The sequence below is a fragment of the Antechinus flavipes genome, chromosome 4 (genome assembly GCF_016432865.1).
Source record: "Antechinus flavipes isolate AdamAnt ecotype Samford, QLD, Australia chromosome 4, AdamAnt_v2, whole genome shotgun sequence".
NCBI lineage: Eukaryota > Metazoa > Chordata > Mammalia > Dasyuromorphia > Dasyuridae > Antechinus > Antechinus flavipes.
In genome coordinates, this window is record NC_067401.1 from 374,582,857 (window position 1) to 374,600,763 (window position 17,907).

At 38.7% G+C, this 17,907-nt stretch overlaps 1 protein-coding gene across 1 annotated transcript in view; it reads left to right on the forward strand.

Moving 5' to 3' along the window:
- The first annotated feature begins 6,989 nt into the window (after positions 1-6,989).
- Positions 6,990-17,907, forward strand: part of PACC1 (proton activated chloride channel 1) — a 33,381-nt gene continuing 22,463 nt past the window's right edge. The window contains exons 1-2 of the mRNA XM_051998427.1: positions 6,990-7,225; positions 11,191-11,287. Coding sequence (XP_051854387.1) covers positions 7,190-7,225; positions 11,191-11,287 — 133 coding nt within the window. The 5' untranslated portion in view covers positions 6,990-7,189. The remainder of the gene's footprint in view (positions 7,226-11,190; positions 11,288-17,907) is intronic.

Genomic DNA, 17,907 nt, shown 5'->3' on the forward strand with positions numbered 1-17,907 from the left:
TTTCTCTTTAATAAAACAACTACCTAGTTAAATGTAGAGTCCTTCATATAAGACTCTAAAGGCTACTTTGTAATCTGGAACTGTTGACTTGAATGATTTTATATAACTAGATCAGTGGAATTTCTGGATTAAAAAAAAAACAACAATCAGCCTCAAAGTCATATTGCCTGAAAATAAAATCTTCCCCTAAGATATACTGACTGATTAAGGGCTTTGTCAATGTCAGTCTTCTCTCAAAGGGTCTGCCTATTATTGATTTTCATATTTGATTTCATTAGCTACCTGCTGTGCAAAGAGCTTATGGTATTAAACTGAGCAATTTCTCTGTCCCACATGCTGTCCTTGGCTTTATTAAAAGATATTTTTCTATTATAAACTTAATAACCACTTACAAAAACAATCAAATAAACATACAGAACAAATAAGCATAATTAAATAAGCCAAATAAATTTAGAAAACTAGAGGCAAATACTCCCATAAAACCCTTGACCTTGAATATAGAAGACTCAAAGGAATGAAAAATGAACTCAAACACTCAATAGGTCCTGTGATCTCATTAATAACTTCCGACAATTATGCCATGCATTAACCAACCATGATTGACCATCTGTGTTTTTGACTCTTGTGTGTGAATGTTCATTTAAATTTGCCACTTGGGGGTCCACCCAATATGCTAAATTTCTAATGACATCTAACATTCTCAATATCTAATGACAAAAAGAGGATACCAACAGCATCTTCCCAGGTTCACTAATCCTTCTTTTCTTCCTATCATGCATTTCCTTGATGACTGACATATTTTACTCCCATTCTATAAAGTTCTTCATTGCTAACATTTGGCAGACTTCTTATACCCACTATCTGTCTCTCTCCATTGCCTTCTGATAGAAACTATTTTAATTTTTTGGAAACTATTAAATTTCTTGTTCTTTTGTAAAGGGCAAGAAAAGGTGAATAGAATAAGCATTTATTAAGCACCTAATAAGTGTCAGGCACTGTTTGTACAAAGAAGCTAAATAATTAACTACAGAGAAACTATATACAGGATAAAATGGCAATAATCAACAGAGGGAATGCATTAGAATTTTTTATTTTTAATAGCTTTTTCTTCCAAATACATGCAAAGATAGTTTTCAGCATTCACCTTTACAAAACCTTCTGTTCCAAATTTTTCTTTCTCTCTCCCCACTACTTCTCTCACAGACAGAAACAGTCCAATATAGGTTAAACAATATGAAATTCTTGTACATACATTTCCATATTCATCATGCTACACAAGAAAAGTCACATCAAAAGGTGAAAGAAAAAAAAAAAACAAGCAACAACAAAGTGAAAATATTGTTTTGAACCATAATCAGTCTCCATAGTCTGTAATGTCATGGTTAGCTTTCTGGAGGTCTCGGGACCAGCTTTGGTCTCAGCAGAATAATCACCACAAGAATAGTCAGGAGTAAAGTCCATAGTCTTTATTATCTCCTTTGCTTGGCTAGCTTTCTGGGGACCTTCAGATGGGCCTTGGTTTTCTTAGTGGAGGAATATAGAAGGAAGGAGAGCCACCAGAGGCTGGTCAAGTCTTCTCTGTCTCTGGCTGAGTTTGTCCCCAGCTTATATACTCTTATTACAATTTCATTGTTGCAGTATACCGAGGATAAACCAATCATTATATCACTAGGGAACCATTATTTGTTGTAAGAGTAAGTCAATTATACTGAACTAGAGAACTATTAATCACCAGATTAACTAGATAACCATTGTCTTATCAATTCCACTGAGTTAACACCTTTCTTTTGTTTTAGAACATAGGTGGTCATGCCCTTCCTGACTTCTCAGAAAGGGAGATGAAAAGACCAAAAAGGAGATGATCACACCCTTCTGATGTCTCAGGAATGGAGATGAATACACCAAAGGGAAATGGGGAGTCCAACCAGATTTCGTTAGCGGGTTTTTGAAGGATTTTTACTAGAAACAGATATGCACAAACCCATCAGCATGGGAGGTATTACACAAACACATAGCAATAATGCACAGACTCTTAGTGATGACTCTCCCCACAGCCAGTGCAGGCTCAATGTGGTGTAACAAACATGAATTGTACATGCAAGCACTGATATAACAAACAATATAAATCAACATGGTTTTGTAAAAGATTTCCAGAAGTCCTAGATTCTCAACATTCTGAGGCCCAATGGAAGCCTCTGTTGCATTTTGGACATGGGGTTTTGGGTCTTATTTTCTCACCCTGTCTTCTCACTTTATCTCTATGCCAGCATTGAGTTTTCAGATGCCCTACTTTACCACACTGAAAACATCAATGAGTTTCTCTGGAAGACCTTTGCCAAGAGGGATCCTGTCTTTCCATGTTCTGCATCATAGCCTGAGTATAAAAGGCATTTGTGTCCACTGTGGCACAGCATCTTATGATCTCTTCTAAAGAAGTATCTTTGTGTAGTCCCCATATAATTCTTCTACAAACCTCATTAGCACTTTCCTTAGCCAGTTGTCTTATCATAATTCCTGTAGTTGCATTTTCTCCAGTTGTTCATATGACAGCTGTTTGCAGACATCCTACAAAATCAGCAAAAGGTTCATTTGGACCTTGCTCTATTTTCATGAAGGCTTCCCCTCTGTCTTGCTTACCTGGGATAAAGCCCCATGCTTTTATAGCAGTAGAAGCAATTTGCTCATGTGCTGCTATAAGGTAATTTGTGCTGAAGCGTCTGCATAATGACCTATACCTCTAGTTGATTAAAGGTGACTGGTATATTAACCCTAGTTTGCCCATTTTGTTGGGCTTGTATTCTACATAGTTCACTATATTCCAAAAGCCACAACAAGTTTTGTCCAGGTTCTAAACATGTCCTTGATATAGATTTCAATCACTAGGGGGTTAAAATTTCAAAAGCTAAATTCTTTAATACCACCTTAACATAAGATGATGTAGCCCCATAAAGAGTACAACCCTTTTTCAGGTCTTTGATAATTTTCAGATCAAAAGGAGTGTATCTTCTCCTGGCTTGACCTGAAGAATCAAATTCTTCAATCACAGGATATGCTTTTATTCTTAAATCAGATATATCCTGTCCTTCTTTTTTAGCTTTAACAAGTACCTTTTCTAATTGTGTCATAAGGGGTGGACAAAGCTGCTGCATGGGTGGTGCTGATTGTGTCACTGCCCCTCCCCTCCTCCTTCTCCCTCCACCCATGAAGGGTTAATTGAGGGAGGAGAGTCAGGGGATAGGGAATGCCCTCATGGCTCCTGCTGTGAAGCACCACACTCCTTAATTTCATCAGCATTGTACTTAACTCCTTTCTTTTCTAATTCTTTATGCTTTTCAGTTGTTTTATCAGTACCATCCCCCTTCTCCTCTTTCTTCTTTTTCCTTATTCTGTAACTTATGTAATTCCCTAAAGCCAATTGTATTTATTATGTTGTATATATAGAATGTTTCTTCAGGAATTGAATCAGGACCATTATCATTGTAATATTCAATTAGTTGCTCTCCTACTGGTTTCCATTTATCTCCCTCAAATTCTTCTCCCTTGGAGAACCAAGGAGATATGTATTGTAAGGTTTCTAAAAGTCCAATGATCTGCTTCCAAGTTACAATCAAACCTTGGTTCTTTATTAGCTTAACTATGCATTCTACACACTTCCCTTGGGATGGGGAAGGTTCTTTTCTAAGCTTTTGTCCCATTTCCGATGAAACACTAGTTTAGCCCTTTCCAAAGTTTCCTGCTTGTCTATTTTTGTACTCATCCTATTTCTGGGTCATGGGGACTTCTTCTCTGAATTCATGATTGTTTCAGTCAAATTGCTGAGTGTAAAATCCTTAGGTCCACATTCAGGCACCAAATGTAATGTTCTGGTTAGCTTTATGGAGGTCGCAGGACAAGCCTTGGTCTCAGCAGAAAAATCACCACAAGAATAGTCAGGAATAAAGTCCATAGTCTTTATTATCTCCTTTGCCTGGGGCCAGGCTAGCTTTCTGGGGAACTTCAGATGGGCCTTGGTCTTCTTAATGGAAGAATGCAGGAGGCAGGAGACAGGAGAGCCACCAAAGGCTGGCCAAGTCTTCTCTGTCTCTGGCTGAGTTTGTCCCCAGTTTATATACTCTATTACAATTTCATTGTTGCAGTATACCAAGTATAAACCAATCATTATATCACTAGGGAACCATTATTTGTTGTAAGAGTAAGTCAATTATACTGAACTAGAGAACTATTAATCACCTTGCTAAACTAGATAACCATTGTATTATCAATTCCACTGAGTTAACACCTTTCTCCAGAGTTCTGGCCCTTTACAATAGTCTTCTCTCTGGATGCAGATGGCTTTTTCCATCAAAATCTATTGGAATTTCTTTGAATCACCTCATTGATGAAAAGAGCAAGTCCATCACAGTTGATGATCACAAAATCTTAGTTGTTACTATGTACAATGTTCTGGTAGTTCAGCTCACTTCACTTATCATCAGTTCATCTAAGTAATCAGCTCATCATTTCTTATGGAACAATAATATTCCATTACATTCATATATAATTTATTCAGCTATTCCCCAACTGATGGGTATCCACTCAATATCCAATTCCTTGCTATTACAATGCTCAGACATTTTTGCCCATATGGGTCTTTTCCCTTTTTTTTTTTTTTTTTTTTAATGATTTCTTTGGGATTCAGATCCAGTAGAAAGACTGCTGGATAAAAAGGTATACACAGTTTCATAGCCTTTGGGGCATAGGGGAAGGTATTCAAATTAAGGAAACTGGGAAAGTAAATAAGGAAATTTAGGAATTGGGGAAAACTTCTTGTAGATGGTGGAATCTTTACTGGAACTTGAAGGCAGTCAGGTTAAAGGATGCAGATGAAGAGAGATAGCATTCCAGGCATAGGAGGCAAATGGGAGGATAGAGATGGAAGATGGTCTGAGGAATAGCAAGGTGTGCAGGGTCATGAGATCTTAGAAAACAAGAGGGTGGTGGTATAAAGTATAAGAAGAGAGAAATGATATGGAGGCAGATTTTGTAGGGTTTTGAATTTCAAAGAGCAGGTTTTCTATTTGATTTTGGAGGAGATAGGTAATTACTGAAATTTATTGAGTGGTGACCAGGAGGGAAGAGTGACATGAGCAGACCTGTACTTTAGAAAGATCACTTTGACACTCAATGGAAGATGAATTAGATAGCAGACACTTGTAGACAGACCAATCAAGAGGCTATTTCAATAGCTGATATGTGAGGTGATAAATCAGGGTGATTGGCAGTATCAGGAGGAAAAAGGGTATATATTTGAGAGATGGCATGAAAATAAAATCCACAGGCTTTGACAACAGATTAGATATTGGGGGTAGGGAGTAGGAATTTGAGAGTAAGAAGTTAAGGATGACCCCAAATTATCAGCCTAGGTGACTGGGAAGATGGAAGTACAATCAAGAATATTAGAGAAGTTAGAAACAGAGGGGTTTTTTTGGAGAATATAATGAGTTCAGTTTTGGGGATGTTGAGAAGTAAAATTATAAATTAGTAGAGAGATAAGGGTAGATGAATAGATTTGAGATGTACAAAACTTAGTCTTTCTTTTCCTCTCTTCCTCTGGCTCTAAACAACATGCAGGTCTATTTCTTTTTTAAAATCTATTTACCTATTGTTCCAAATTCTGTCCCCAGGGCTCAAACAAAATGTACAAATAGACTGGGCAATGAGTAGCAGTAACTGCCTTAAGAACAAATTCAATTAAGGTAATGTTAGGGTAAAGGACAATTAGTCCCTGGTTTTACTTGGACGAGATGGCCTATTTAGAGCCAAATACCTTCCAATTCCTTTTTCATATAACTGCCCTTTAAAAACTTGAAAATAATTACAATATTGAATTTTTTAAAAGTCTTCTGTTTTTCAGACCTCCTCTGGATATTCTTCTAGCTTAACAATTTCTTTCTTAACTCAATTTAAAAAAGGAATATTTAAAATTATTTTTACATGTAACTGAGGAAAGAAAATATTATTTAAAAAAGAAAATGTTAAACTTTCTTGCCTAAACTATGGTATCTTGAACTGAATACAGTATTCCACTTGTGATCTTTAACCAGGTGTCAGTCACAGTGCTAAGTGCTGGGGATGTATAGAAAGGCTAGAGGAAGTCTCTGCCCTCCAGGTAGTATCACCTCTTTATTTAGAGTCGCCTAAGAAGGAGAAAAGATATAAAAATCAAGGTCTACTAGCTTTGTGACATCACTTCTCTTGAGACCTTCCTCTGTTGATTGATTTACTTATTTTAATAAAATGGGAAGTCGGGGTAGAAAGGATGATCTCAAAGAGCCTTTCCAGCGCTAACCTTCTGCCATTTCCCCAAATTGTGCTGACTGCTTGTCCATTTAGAAAGGAAGAAGCTAATTCTTGTTGTGCATCCAAATGTGCGCGGGGCAAGGGGAGTTGCCTTCCCACACTGGAAGGCGCGGGGATGCAGGTCTGCAGCTGCAGCGGGCACAGAGCTGCATTCATTAAGGTATAAGCGGCCAACTATCTGCGGCTCTTCGGTGAAGCCTCGGACAAGAACACAAAGAAAGGCCATTCATTCCCCGCTCTATGAGAGCGCTCGCTTGTTATCTCTGAGGACTGAGGCGGGAAGATGTGGCCACAGAGTTTCAATGTAGCCACAGGGGCAACCTCAAAGTTCTCTCAGAGCAAGTGAGACTCCAGAGTTAAAGCTTGCACCCTCGGGGCACGCTGAGGTTTGCAGGCATTTGAAATTGCAAGATGCTAACATACTTCCGACTTGGGTACTCCCTTTCCCTCCAGCGCGCATTCAGCTCTCGGATTTCTCCGTTCCCCTGCAAAAAAAAAAAAGTGTAGAAGGCCTGTCCTTGCGCAACAACTGACCCAGTTCCTTCCTGTGCGGCACTTAGCCTCTGAATCTCCACCCCCCCCCCATGGAGGACTACATTTCCCAGCAGCCTCTGAAATCAGTCCTCCTTCAGCCCCGACAGTCGCCTTCAGGCGAGGCGCATGCGCCTCAGAGCTTCCCGGGGGGCCGGCACTCCCGGGAAGGTTCTGTTGAACCCGTTTACCCGGGCACTGTTCACTGTTGCTGCTGCTTGCGGTCCTTGCGGTCCTCCTCCTCCTCCTCCTCCTCCTCCTCCTCTCCTCTGGGGAGCACTGCTGGCTCCGGGCTTCAGCATCTCTTTCAATCGATGCCATGATCAGGGAGGAGCTGTCTTCATCTTATCAAGAGGTACTGGGAGCCGGGGCGAAAGAAAAGTTTATGTGATGGCGGGGGAAGGGGGGGGGGGGTTGTAGGTTTCACCTTCTGCAGCACGAGTTGCCACGGGAGTGGGGGGGAGTCGGGGGGGAGCTGGGAGGAAGGACGAAGAAAAGTGCAGAAGAACTCCGTGTGTCCCCGCTTGCTGGGACAGCTGGGGAGCTCCAGCCCTAAGAGCATAACCAGCAGGTGAATGATTCACGCATCTCCGGCGCGGAGAGAAGCTCCGCGACCTGCCGTCGGGGCGGGATGTTGGTGAGAAGTGCCCTTTCCTCTGCTGCCATTGGGACCAGATGGCGTGCCCCCTCTCCTCCCAGGACCTTCGGGCTCCTGGCCAGGCTGGGGAGGAGGGGAATGAGGGGAGCACCCTGCGCCCGCATTAACTTCTTGCGAGAGCTTTCGCCCTTACACTCCCTCCCTCACGGGAGACACCCACACACCCAGCTTTAACTACCACCTCTGTGCGGGTGATTGCCGAGTTTTGTTCTTCAGCCCTGGGTCTTCTTCTTGCCTTCCTTCCCAGGGTCTGCTGGAAGGACTTTTTCCCATTTGGATGGCTCAGCGGCACTGCAAGCTTTCCGGAGCCACACTCACCATCCTCCCCTCCCCCAAACCTGCTCATCCTCCCGACTTCCCTTTTTCCACAGTGGTATCACTGTTCTGAGGGTCACCCAACCTTGAAACCTCAGTGTCAGCCGTGGATCACTCCTTCTTTCTCCTTTCCCCTCCCTCCCCTCCTCCATCTGTAGTCAGCTCGTGGCCAGGATCTCTTAATTAATTTGTTCTTCCTCCCAAACATCTCTCTTCGTGGTTGACTTGACTTTTCTTTTCCCATTATCCACATCCATGCCTCTTGTTACTTCATCAGAATGTGGCTCTCTAGCCTTTTAATTTCAACCCCATACTTCGTCCTCTCCTTCCCCCAATCCATCCTTCACATTACACGTGCAAGATTGATTTTCCTAAAAAGGCAGGTTGGTATGTTTTGACACATACCTGGTATGATTGTGAGCAAGTCCCTTAATTTCTGTCTATTCTAGACTGCTCCGTAAGACTTTAAGTTACAGAAAAGGTAAAACTCTGCTGTGATAGAGAGAATTTCCTTACCATGGAATTCATTATTAAAGAAATTACTGGTCCAGTTTATTTTCCTCTGCAGATCTTATAATTTTACTTCTATGCTCAAAAAACTTCAATGGCTAGTCATTACTTCTTTTATATGTATGTGTATACATATATATACATATGCATATACATGTTATTAAAGCGTTTTATTTTCAAAACATATGCATGGATAATTTTCAACATTCACCCTTGCAAAACCTTGTGTTCCAAATTTTTTTCCCTCCTTTCTCCCCACTCCCTCCCCTGGATGGCAAGTAATCCAATAGATGTTAAACATGTGCAATTCTTCTGTACATATTTCCACAATTATCATGCTACACAAGAAAAATCAGATCAAAAAGGGAAAAAATGAGAAAGAAAAAAAAATTCAAGCAAATGATAACAAAAAAGGTGAAAAATACTATGTTGTGATCCACATTCAATCCCCACAATCATCTCTCTAGACACAGATGGCTCTCTCCATCACAAGTCCATGGGAACTGCTGGCCATTACTTCTTGAACAAAATTATAACAACTTGCCTGAAATTCAAGATGTCCTTGCCAAGTCAACCTTATCTCCCCATTTCTCTACACATATACATTCAGTTCAGTTTTAGGCAAATTGATCTGCTGGTTCTTCCTCAGAGATTCTTGTTCTGAGATTCACATAAGAGAAAAAAACAATTTGGAGAACTGTCTATATAATTTTTGCCTACACTGAGAGAATTTAGCTTGAGGTTACAACATTTGCTGAATGCAGATTTCTTTGGGCTGGGTCATATGAATGAGTGAGTATGTTTAGAACTTGCTTTCAGAAAGTGTGTGTAGAACTTTGTTGGGGGTTGGGGTCTAGAAGATTGTGGGAGAGGAAAGGGGCCAGCAGCTCTTGGGCAGGTCCTCCAGTGCTGCTGTGGCCGAGACCTAAATAAGCAACTGAAACCCTACTATTCTTTAGGTGCAGTGTGAGATGGAGTGTGATCTACCAAAGAGAGAACCAGTCTTGGAAATTAGGAAGTTCCTTAACAATTGAATGTCTCATACTATGATTTGCTAATCTCATTAATGAAAAGAGTTTTTATACTTCTATGGATCCAGTTCTGTTCTGATCATTAGACAGACAACCATCTCAGCTGTTTCCTTAAGTCTCTGTAAATCCTCAGCTGTGGGCAGGCCTTCTTTCTGTCCCAGGCCCCTCTTTCTATCTTCCTTAATCAGCCTTCCTAATCTCTTTTCAGTTGCTCTCATACTTTGTTTCTCATTTTTAAAAATAAGTAAAAATTGTCAAGGTGACTTGAATTCATGTAGAATCTTAAAAATTCAGAGAAATTTCTCATGTCATTTTGTCATTTTGATGAGAATCAATATGATATGGGGACTAGAGAGTTGGTCTTGAAGATCCAAAGTCCTGCCTATGATACATAAGTTTGTGACCTTAGAAGCAGCTGAGTGGTGCAGTGGATAGAACTGGGCAAATGACTTAACTTTTATCTGCCTCTGTTTCCTCAACTGTAAAATAGGGATAACAGAACCTACCGCCCAGGGCTGTGGTGAGGATTAAATGAGACATTTGGAAGACACTTAACACAGTTCCTACTACATAGGAGGGGCTTAACAAATGCTTGTTCACTTCCCTTTCATTCTCCTGGGCAAGTTATGTAACAGCTTAGTGCTCATTGCTCTAGGCAACTTTAAGTTGCCAAGAAGGTGCTGATTGGAATCTGTAGAGGGAGTTTCCTCACCTGGGAATTCTTTATACTAGTGAAAACATCAGTCCTTATCCCTATCCTTCTGATAGCCCTGCAGTATGAGAAGGGAAGTTTTTTGTCTGTGTCATATAAAGAATTCAATCTGGAGAAAATTTTTGGGGTACATGATAGCTTTTTTAACATGTAAAGAGCTACCACATATTAAAAAATATATTAGACTTGCTTTATATTATTAATCCAGAAACAAGCCTGGATAGGAATTTCTAAGAGATGAAATTCAGCTTAAGATAAGAAAAAACTTCTGTCTTTTAGATCTGGCCAACAATGGAATGGTCAATTTGTACTGAATGGTGATCCCTTGGTCACTGGAAATACTCAAGCAGAGGCTATTCCAATATATATATTTTAAATTTTAAACTTTTTTTCTTTTTTATGTAGTATTTTATTTTTCTAAATACATGCAAAGGTAGTTTTCGACATTCACCTTAGCAAAACCTTCTGTTCCAAATTTTTCTCCCTTTCTTCCCACTCTTTCCCTCCTCAAAACAGCTAGCAATTTGATATAGGTTAAACATGTGCCATTTGCAGAAGATATTTTTGCAATGAGTAATTTAGAACAGATAATTTCTAAGAATCCTTCCAATTCTTAAGATTTTTTTTTATGACATAATGCATGGTGATATATTATGTACCTATGGAAAAATCTATGTGGTGCATTGAATGGAAAAAACACTGAATTTGGGAATTAGATGATTGGAAGAGAATATCTGCTCTGGAAGTTACTAGCCAGATGACTGGAAAATGAGGATGATAATATTTGTTCTACCTATCTAATTAGACTGTATAAAAGTCCCTTTTTAGTATTTTAAGACTGACATAGTAATGCTGGGGGATTGGTAGGGTATTATTCCCATTTTGCAAATGAAAAACTGAAGCTCAGAATTAAAGTGCCGAGTTCAAGGTCATCCCATTAGAGCTGGGATTCAGTCCCAGTGCTTCTAGCTACACATCCAATGCTTTTTGCACCATTACAAGGGTGAAGGGGAGGGGCCCTCAGGCAGGCCACTTGTGAGATGGTAAGTTTCCTCTCACTATAGATCCTTTGCTTGATGATATTTCTCTCCTAGCTAAATGAAGATCTGGATCAAGTGGTTGAGAACTCAGACAGAACGGAGGAAAACGAAAGGAAGGAATCCAAAGACAAAGGCTCAGGCATTTTGCCAGGTGAGTTGGGGAATGATAAGGGATATCCAGGATAAGGGACAGGTGTCTTTAGGTGTCTTTATGACTTTGTTGTGAAAAATCTTCACTACAGCCTGCAGAAGGCATTGAGAGCAATAGGAACCCTGGTTAAGACACTAGGGGCCAGGCAGTGGCTCCAAGTGGATACCTGAATATCTTCACCTGCCTCTGGTGTCTGGTTGCTTCTGTCCCAGATGGGGCTCTTGTTACGAGCCCCATTGGGGAGATCCCTGTTCCCCTATTTCTGAAGCTATACATATTTAACAAAGTTGTGCAGACATGGGCAATGCTATCCCTTTTGTCTAGCTGTGTCTCACACTCAAGGTTGGGTTGATCTTCCCCAAAGCCATATGGGGAAACTCAGTGATACCAGGCCATTTGGTAGAGTATCTAGAAATTCAGAGATTTTCCACTGCCTCCATCTTGCTAATGGGTTACTCCTCAGCGTGCCTTTCAGGGCACATGGGCCAATCCCCTTTAATTCTCTTCAGACATCACTCAGTATCAGAGTTCTTAACCTTCTGTAAGTCATGAACCCCCTTGAGCAGTCTGGTGGACTCTATGGACCCCTTCTTAGAATAATGTTCTTAACTGTGTAAAATATATAGAAGGTTACAGAAAAAAAATTATATTCGAATGCAGTTATTTAAATATTAAAAAGAAAAAGGCTCATGGACTCCAGGTTAAGAACTCCTAAGAATAGGAAGGGATCTGGCCTTGGAGTCAAGAGCTCTTGTTCAAATTTTATCTCTTGGCACTAGCTGTGGGATCAGGTCCTTGAGCCCTAGTTTCCTTATCTTATAACGTGGGATAGTAACCCTGACACTCTGTATCTTACAGGGTTGTTGTAAGAAAAACTGCTTTGTAAACCTTAAAGTGCTGGAAGAATATGAGTACTTATCTCTCGGATGGGTACACTTGCAGCCTGCTAGGCAAGTCAGTTGACATGTGATAGTCTTGGCTTTTCTTAAGTTTCTGAATAAGTTTAAGCTAAACTTGATGCTCTTTCTTCCTGTACCTGAATCAGGGAGGGTAGTGAAGTGGCAAAGTCTATGAAGTCAGTGGCTGTTATGCCCTTAGTTAGGAAAGGCTCTCTAGAGGAGGTACGCCTTGTCCACTCACTTTCCTGAAAGGAGCAGGATCCATTGGTTTCTCAGGGACCTGAGATACAGGAGAGAATCACAGAATCTCAAAAGCTCAGCATTGAAAGGGATCTCAGAGACTGTCTAGTCCTGTACTAGATGCCCAGCACATCATCATGAAGATCTCCAGTAATGACAAACTCAACTGCCTTCTGGGACAGCTTGTTTTATTTTTGAATAGTTCTAATTGTTGTGAACTCTGGCTTTAAATTAAGCTCCAAATATATTTTGGCTTTCCCTTATTAGTCCTAGTACTGTTCTCGTGACCAAAAAAAAAAAAAAAATCAAGTTTAATCCTTTCTTTTTAAAATTTTGTTCTTTCATTTGAACATTAGCACTAGAAAGAATGGAACACAAAAAGAGGATTGGATAAGAAACCATGAACCTTCATTTTACACACACACACACACACACACACACACACACACACACACACACACATTATTCCATATCTAATTCTCTTTCCAGCCCTTCAAGTACTTGAATACAGATAGCATATTTTCCCTAAGTCTTCCCAAGACTAACATTATTTATTCCTTCAACTGATACTTAAATGGTATGGTTTTCCAGTTTTTTCTTGGTCACCATCCTCAAAGTCCTCCAATTTATCCATGCCCTTCTTAAAATTTGGTGCACAGAAGTGAACAGAGCACTCCCAAATGTACAAATAAACTCTCAAGCTCCTCTGAAGAACTGGAATCGACTGTGAGACACGGGAGACACTGGGGTAGGACCATCCAGCATGGTGAGCCCGCATGAAAGACATTGGACCAAACCCTGAAGCCCTTTCTTACACTAAATTGCCAAGTACTGCAGAGAGCACAACCCCAGTGAGTTTGCCACATGATTCTAAAGCCTTTGCCTAAAACGCTGTTTTATGGAGAACTTAAGTAAAGAAGATGCTCACGCAGAGGGCAGAAGAAGTGATACAGTGCCATTCTTCAGGGCATCGATTGCTTGACAGGGGAGATGCTGGCAAAGGACCATCCAGCATCGCACACCTGCATCAAAGAAGGTATTGTTTTCTGTGAGCAAAGCAGAATTGCAGAAGCTCAAAAGAAAGGAGAGAAGAGCAAATTTAGAGACATCTTTACAATTTTCATCTGGACTATTTGTGCCCAATCTGGGGGAAGAGCCTTCCGTGCTCATTTTGGTCTGATCAGCCACATATTGGACACACTGTAACTCAACCAACAGAGTAATGTCATTCTGAATCTCTTTGAAAATGAAGGACCACAGCTTACCAGCCGACTCCCGATGTGATCTGAGCAGGTTAAAAGCGAGTGTCATTATTACATCCTTTAGTATCCACGCTTCAGAGCGTCAGAGCAGCCTAAAATTTAGCCCTCTCATGACACTTAGGCTATATAGCATAGAGAGACTCATACTGAACTGGCAGCTACATTAAAACAAAGAAAAAAATTCGACTTGAATTGCTCTCCAAATACTCCTCATCCTGTTTGTATGAAAGGGACATTTTTTTTTAACCCACTAAAAGAATGTGTGAACATGCTAGGCTGAATCCATAGGAAGGTATTTCTTTTGTGTTTTCTTTTATTGAAGGGACAGACTAGTCAGGAAGAGATTGTAGGGAATTTTAGCGTCTGTAGCCTTCAGTCTCCATGTTTAAGGTTCCAGGGCACTATACAGACTGTCAGAGCAGGAAGTGAAGTCCCAGGCTGACATCTTCTACTTTCAGATCTGGAGTGTTATCTAGGAAGTTCCACTGACAGCCAAGATCCCTGTTTCCTGCCTTTAGGAGACAAAAGTCTGCCTTAATTTTTTTTTGGAGAATAGAAGTAGACACTATCAAGATTATTGTCAGAGATGGGAGACTTGGAGATCAGAGATGGCCGGGAGGTTCTTGGAAGGATGTGGATTCTTTCTGAAATGACTTTGTATTTATTTTCTTTTAAAAATATGTTTTTATCCAAATTTAGAAATTAAAACTGAGTCCCTAGTGTTGAATATAGAAAAATAGTTGGAGAATTAATCTACTTAATTAACCGTAGAGATAATGGTCCTAAAACATTTTCCAGGTTACTTGAATAAAAGTCCTTTTTGGTCTTCTTTAAAAAAATTGTTTTTAGTTATTTCATTAAACATTTCCTAATTATATATAAAAAGTTAACATTCATTTAAAAAATCTTAAGTTTCAAATTCTCTTCTTCCTTCCCTGAGAAGGCAAGCAATTTGATACTGATTATAATGTGAAGTCATGCAAAACATATTTCCATATTAGCCATGCTGCAAAAGAAAACACAGACAAAAAAAAGAAGCCAAGGAAAAAAAAAATAAAAATTGGATCCTTCAATCTGCATTCAGAATTCATCGATTTTCTTCCTGGAAGTAGATAGCATTTTTCATGATAGGAAATTTGAATGGTCTTCTATTTACTTTCAGAAGGCTCCATATTTATTTATCTGTGCATTTCACTGTCATCCTTTTTCACCAAATAAAATGTGAATTTTTCTAGAGTAAGACTGTTTCATCTTTGAGCCTCCAGCATTTATCACAGTGCCTTGCATATAGTAAGTGCTTAATAAATGCATGTCAGATTGAATCTAGCAATTCAGTTGTTGTTTATTCTTTTGTTGCTATTGTTTAGGGAGCTATTTCTTATAATAAAGATTTTTTTTTAAAGGAAAAGAAAGTTCAGGAAAACTAATTGACATAATAAAAAAATTCTGATATTATATTCAGTGTGCCCCACCTTTGTACTCTACATCTGAAGGAAAAAAAAACAGCAGATCTTTGTATGGATGGCTTTCCTTTTTGGGGGAGCTGAGCTTGATCACTATAATTTTGAAGCATTCAGTTTTGATTTGGTTGTCACTGTTATTATTGCATTTACATAGTTGTTATTACATCAACATTGTCACAGTCATTATGGATGTCATTTTTCTGGCTCTGGTTGTTTTTTTTTTTAATATCTTTTTAAATATTCCCATATTTCTTGGTATTCATCATGTTGATGGTTTTTTACAACATAATAATATTCTATGTCATTGATACTGTGTATCTCTCAGTGCCACCTAAACTATTCCTCAGTTGATAGGTATTTGCTTTATTTCCAACTATTTGCTTTCACTAAAAGTACTGCTCTCAATATTTTGATATATATGGGACCTTTCTTTAATTATGGACTTGATTTGGGTCAATTGTCTAGCAACCTCAAGGTCAAAGAATATGGACATTTTAATCATTTTCTCAGCAATTAAATTTAATTAAAAAAACTTTTCTTATTTGAAACTTTTTGTTATTGGGTCATTTCACTTATGTCTGGATCTCTGTGTTTTTTTTGTTTTTTTTGTTTGTTTGTTTGTTTTGTTTTGTTTTTGCCAAAGATACTGGAGTAATTTGCCATTTCCTTCTCCAATTCATTTTACAAATGGGAAAACTGAGGCAAATAGGGTTAAGTGACTTGCTCAGAGTCATACAACTACTAAATGTCTCAGGGCAGATTTGAACTTAGGTCTTCTCTGACTCTAGAGCTGGCACTCTATCCACTGTGTCACCTAGGGCCCCTATTTGAAGCTTATAAATATTAGTAAAATATACATTTCTGTATATAAAATACAGCATCAAATTGCAAATTTCTATCATTTTCAGTTTGATTTTCTTTTAAAATACACAAGTTCAACATATATCTTTCAAAATTGTCCTACTAATTTGTGATTCTTTTTGTCTCCTCTGTGCATTTTTCAAAAAGACTTTGATGAGTTTTCCTTCATTCCTTCCTTACTTTTCTTCCTTCTTTCCTTCTTCGCTCTCTTTCTCCCCACCTTCCTTTCCCTTTTTTCTACCCCATTCTTAATCCTGACTCTCTCCCATCTTTTTACACACACACACACACACACACACACACACACACACACACCCCATCCAGGTAAGAAATATTTAGCAAGTCAAATGAAGAGATATTTATCAAATGCCTACTGTGTTCATTGCTCTGTGCTAGGTGCTGAGAGACATATAGAGATACATTATAATGACTATAATAGTTGACATAATTGCACATATAATTTGCCATGTTGTTTTGCATACATCATCTCATTGTGAGATAGATACTATGGGTATTATTATCTCCATTTCCTATTTACCCATTTTACAGACACAGAACATTTTCTAGATGAAGATGCAGATGAGTAGCTCAGAGAAGTTTATATTATTTTCCCATAGATGAGATTCAAACACAGATTTTCCTAACTCTCCATCTTGTACTCTCTCCACTGTGTCATTCTCTATGATTTAACTTTTCTGGATCTTAGTTTCTTCAACTGTAAAATGAGGGGGTTGGACTAGTTGGTCTCTGTGGCTCCTTCCAGCTCCAAGTCCATGAATTTGTGATTCATGTTGCCTCAAGAAATAAAGACAATCAGAACAATGTATGTAATAATCATCAAGCTCATGTTCCCGACTTTGAGCTTCCCTTCTGAGAATCTTAGATCTCTTTACTCCCACGAAAAAGAGATTCTTAGTTTCTGTAGTTATAATCAAGAAGCATTTACATAGCTTTGGCTGTTGGTAGATGATACAATACAATGTTTGCACTTGAGAAACTTTCAGTCTTGTTTGGGAGATAAGATAGGCTACAAAATATATACTGTCATAGTACTGGCACTGGCCATAAATGCTATAGGAGTTCATCGGGTCACAGATTTAAAACTAGAAGGGACCTTTTTAAAAGGGACTATTTAGTTTACTCCCTACATTTTATAAATGAGGAAACAAAAGTTAGGTGAATTACCAAAAAAGTTCCAGTTTGTACTCTTAAGTCCATCCATCACCTCTCTATCAGGAGATCTGTAATATTTTTCAACACAGTCCCTTTAGAATCATTGTTGATAATTTTGTTGATCAGAAACCCTAAATCTTTTGAAGTTAATTGTTTTTATATTTTTAGTGCATAAATTCTCCTGGTTTTTCCTCATTTCACTCAGCTTCAGTTCATACAAATCTTTCCAACTGAAACCATCTCCTCTGTCATTTCTTAAAACATTAATAATATTCTATCACATTTATATTTTTGTAATCTGTTCAGCCATTTCCCAATTTATGGCTAATCCCTTTGTTTTCCAATTATTTGTCACTAAGAAGAGTTGCTCTAAATACTTTTGAATATATGGGTCATTTTCTTCTTTCTTTGATCTCTTTGTGATATAGACATATCATAATGATATACCTCAAAGAGGTTGCACAATTTATGTTTTGAGATCAGAGATCTAAATTACTTTCCGAATGGTTGGACTTATTAATCATTAGCTATTATTATTATTTTTAAATAGTATTTTTCCAGTTACTTGTAAAGACAACTTGATGTATTGTTGGTTGAGATAGCCACAAATAAAGCTATGCTTTCCATATTTCTTTCTTTCTTTCTTTCTTTTTTTTGATAAATAGTGTTGTTTTTTCCAATTACATGTAAAGATAGTTTTCAACATTCATTTTCTTTTTTAT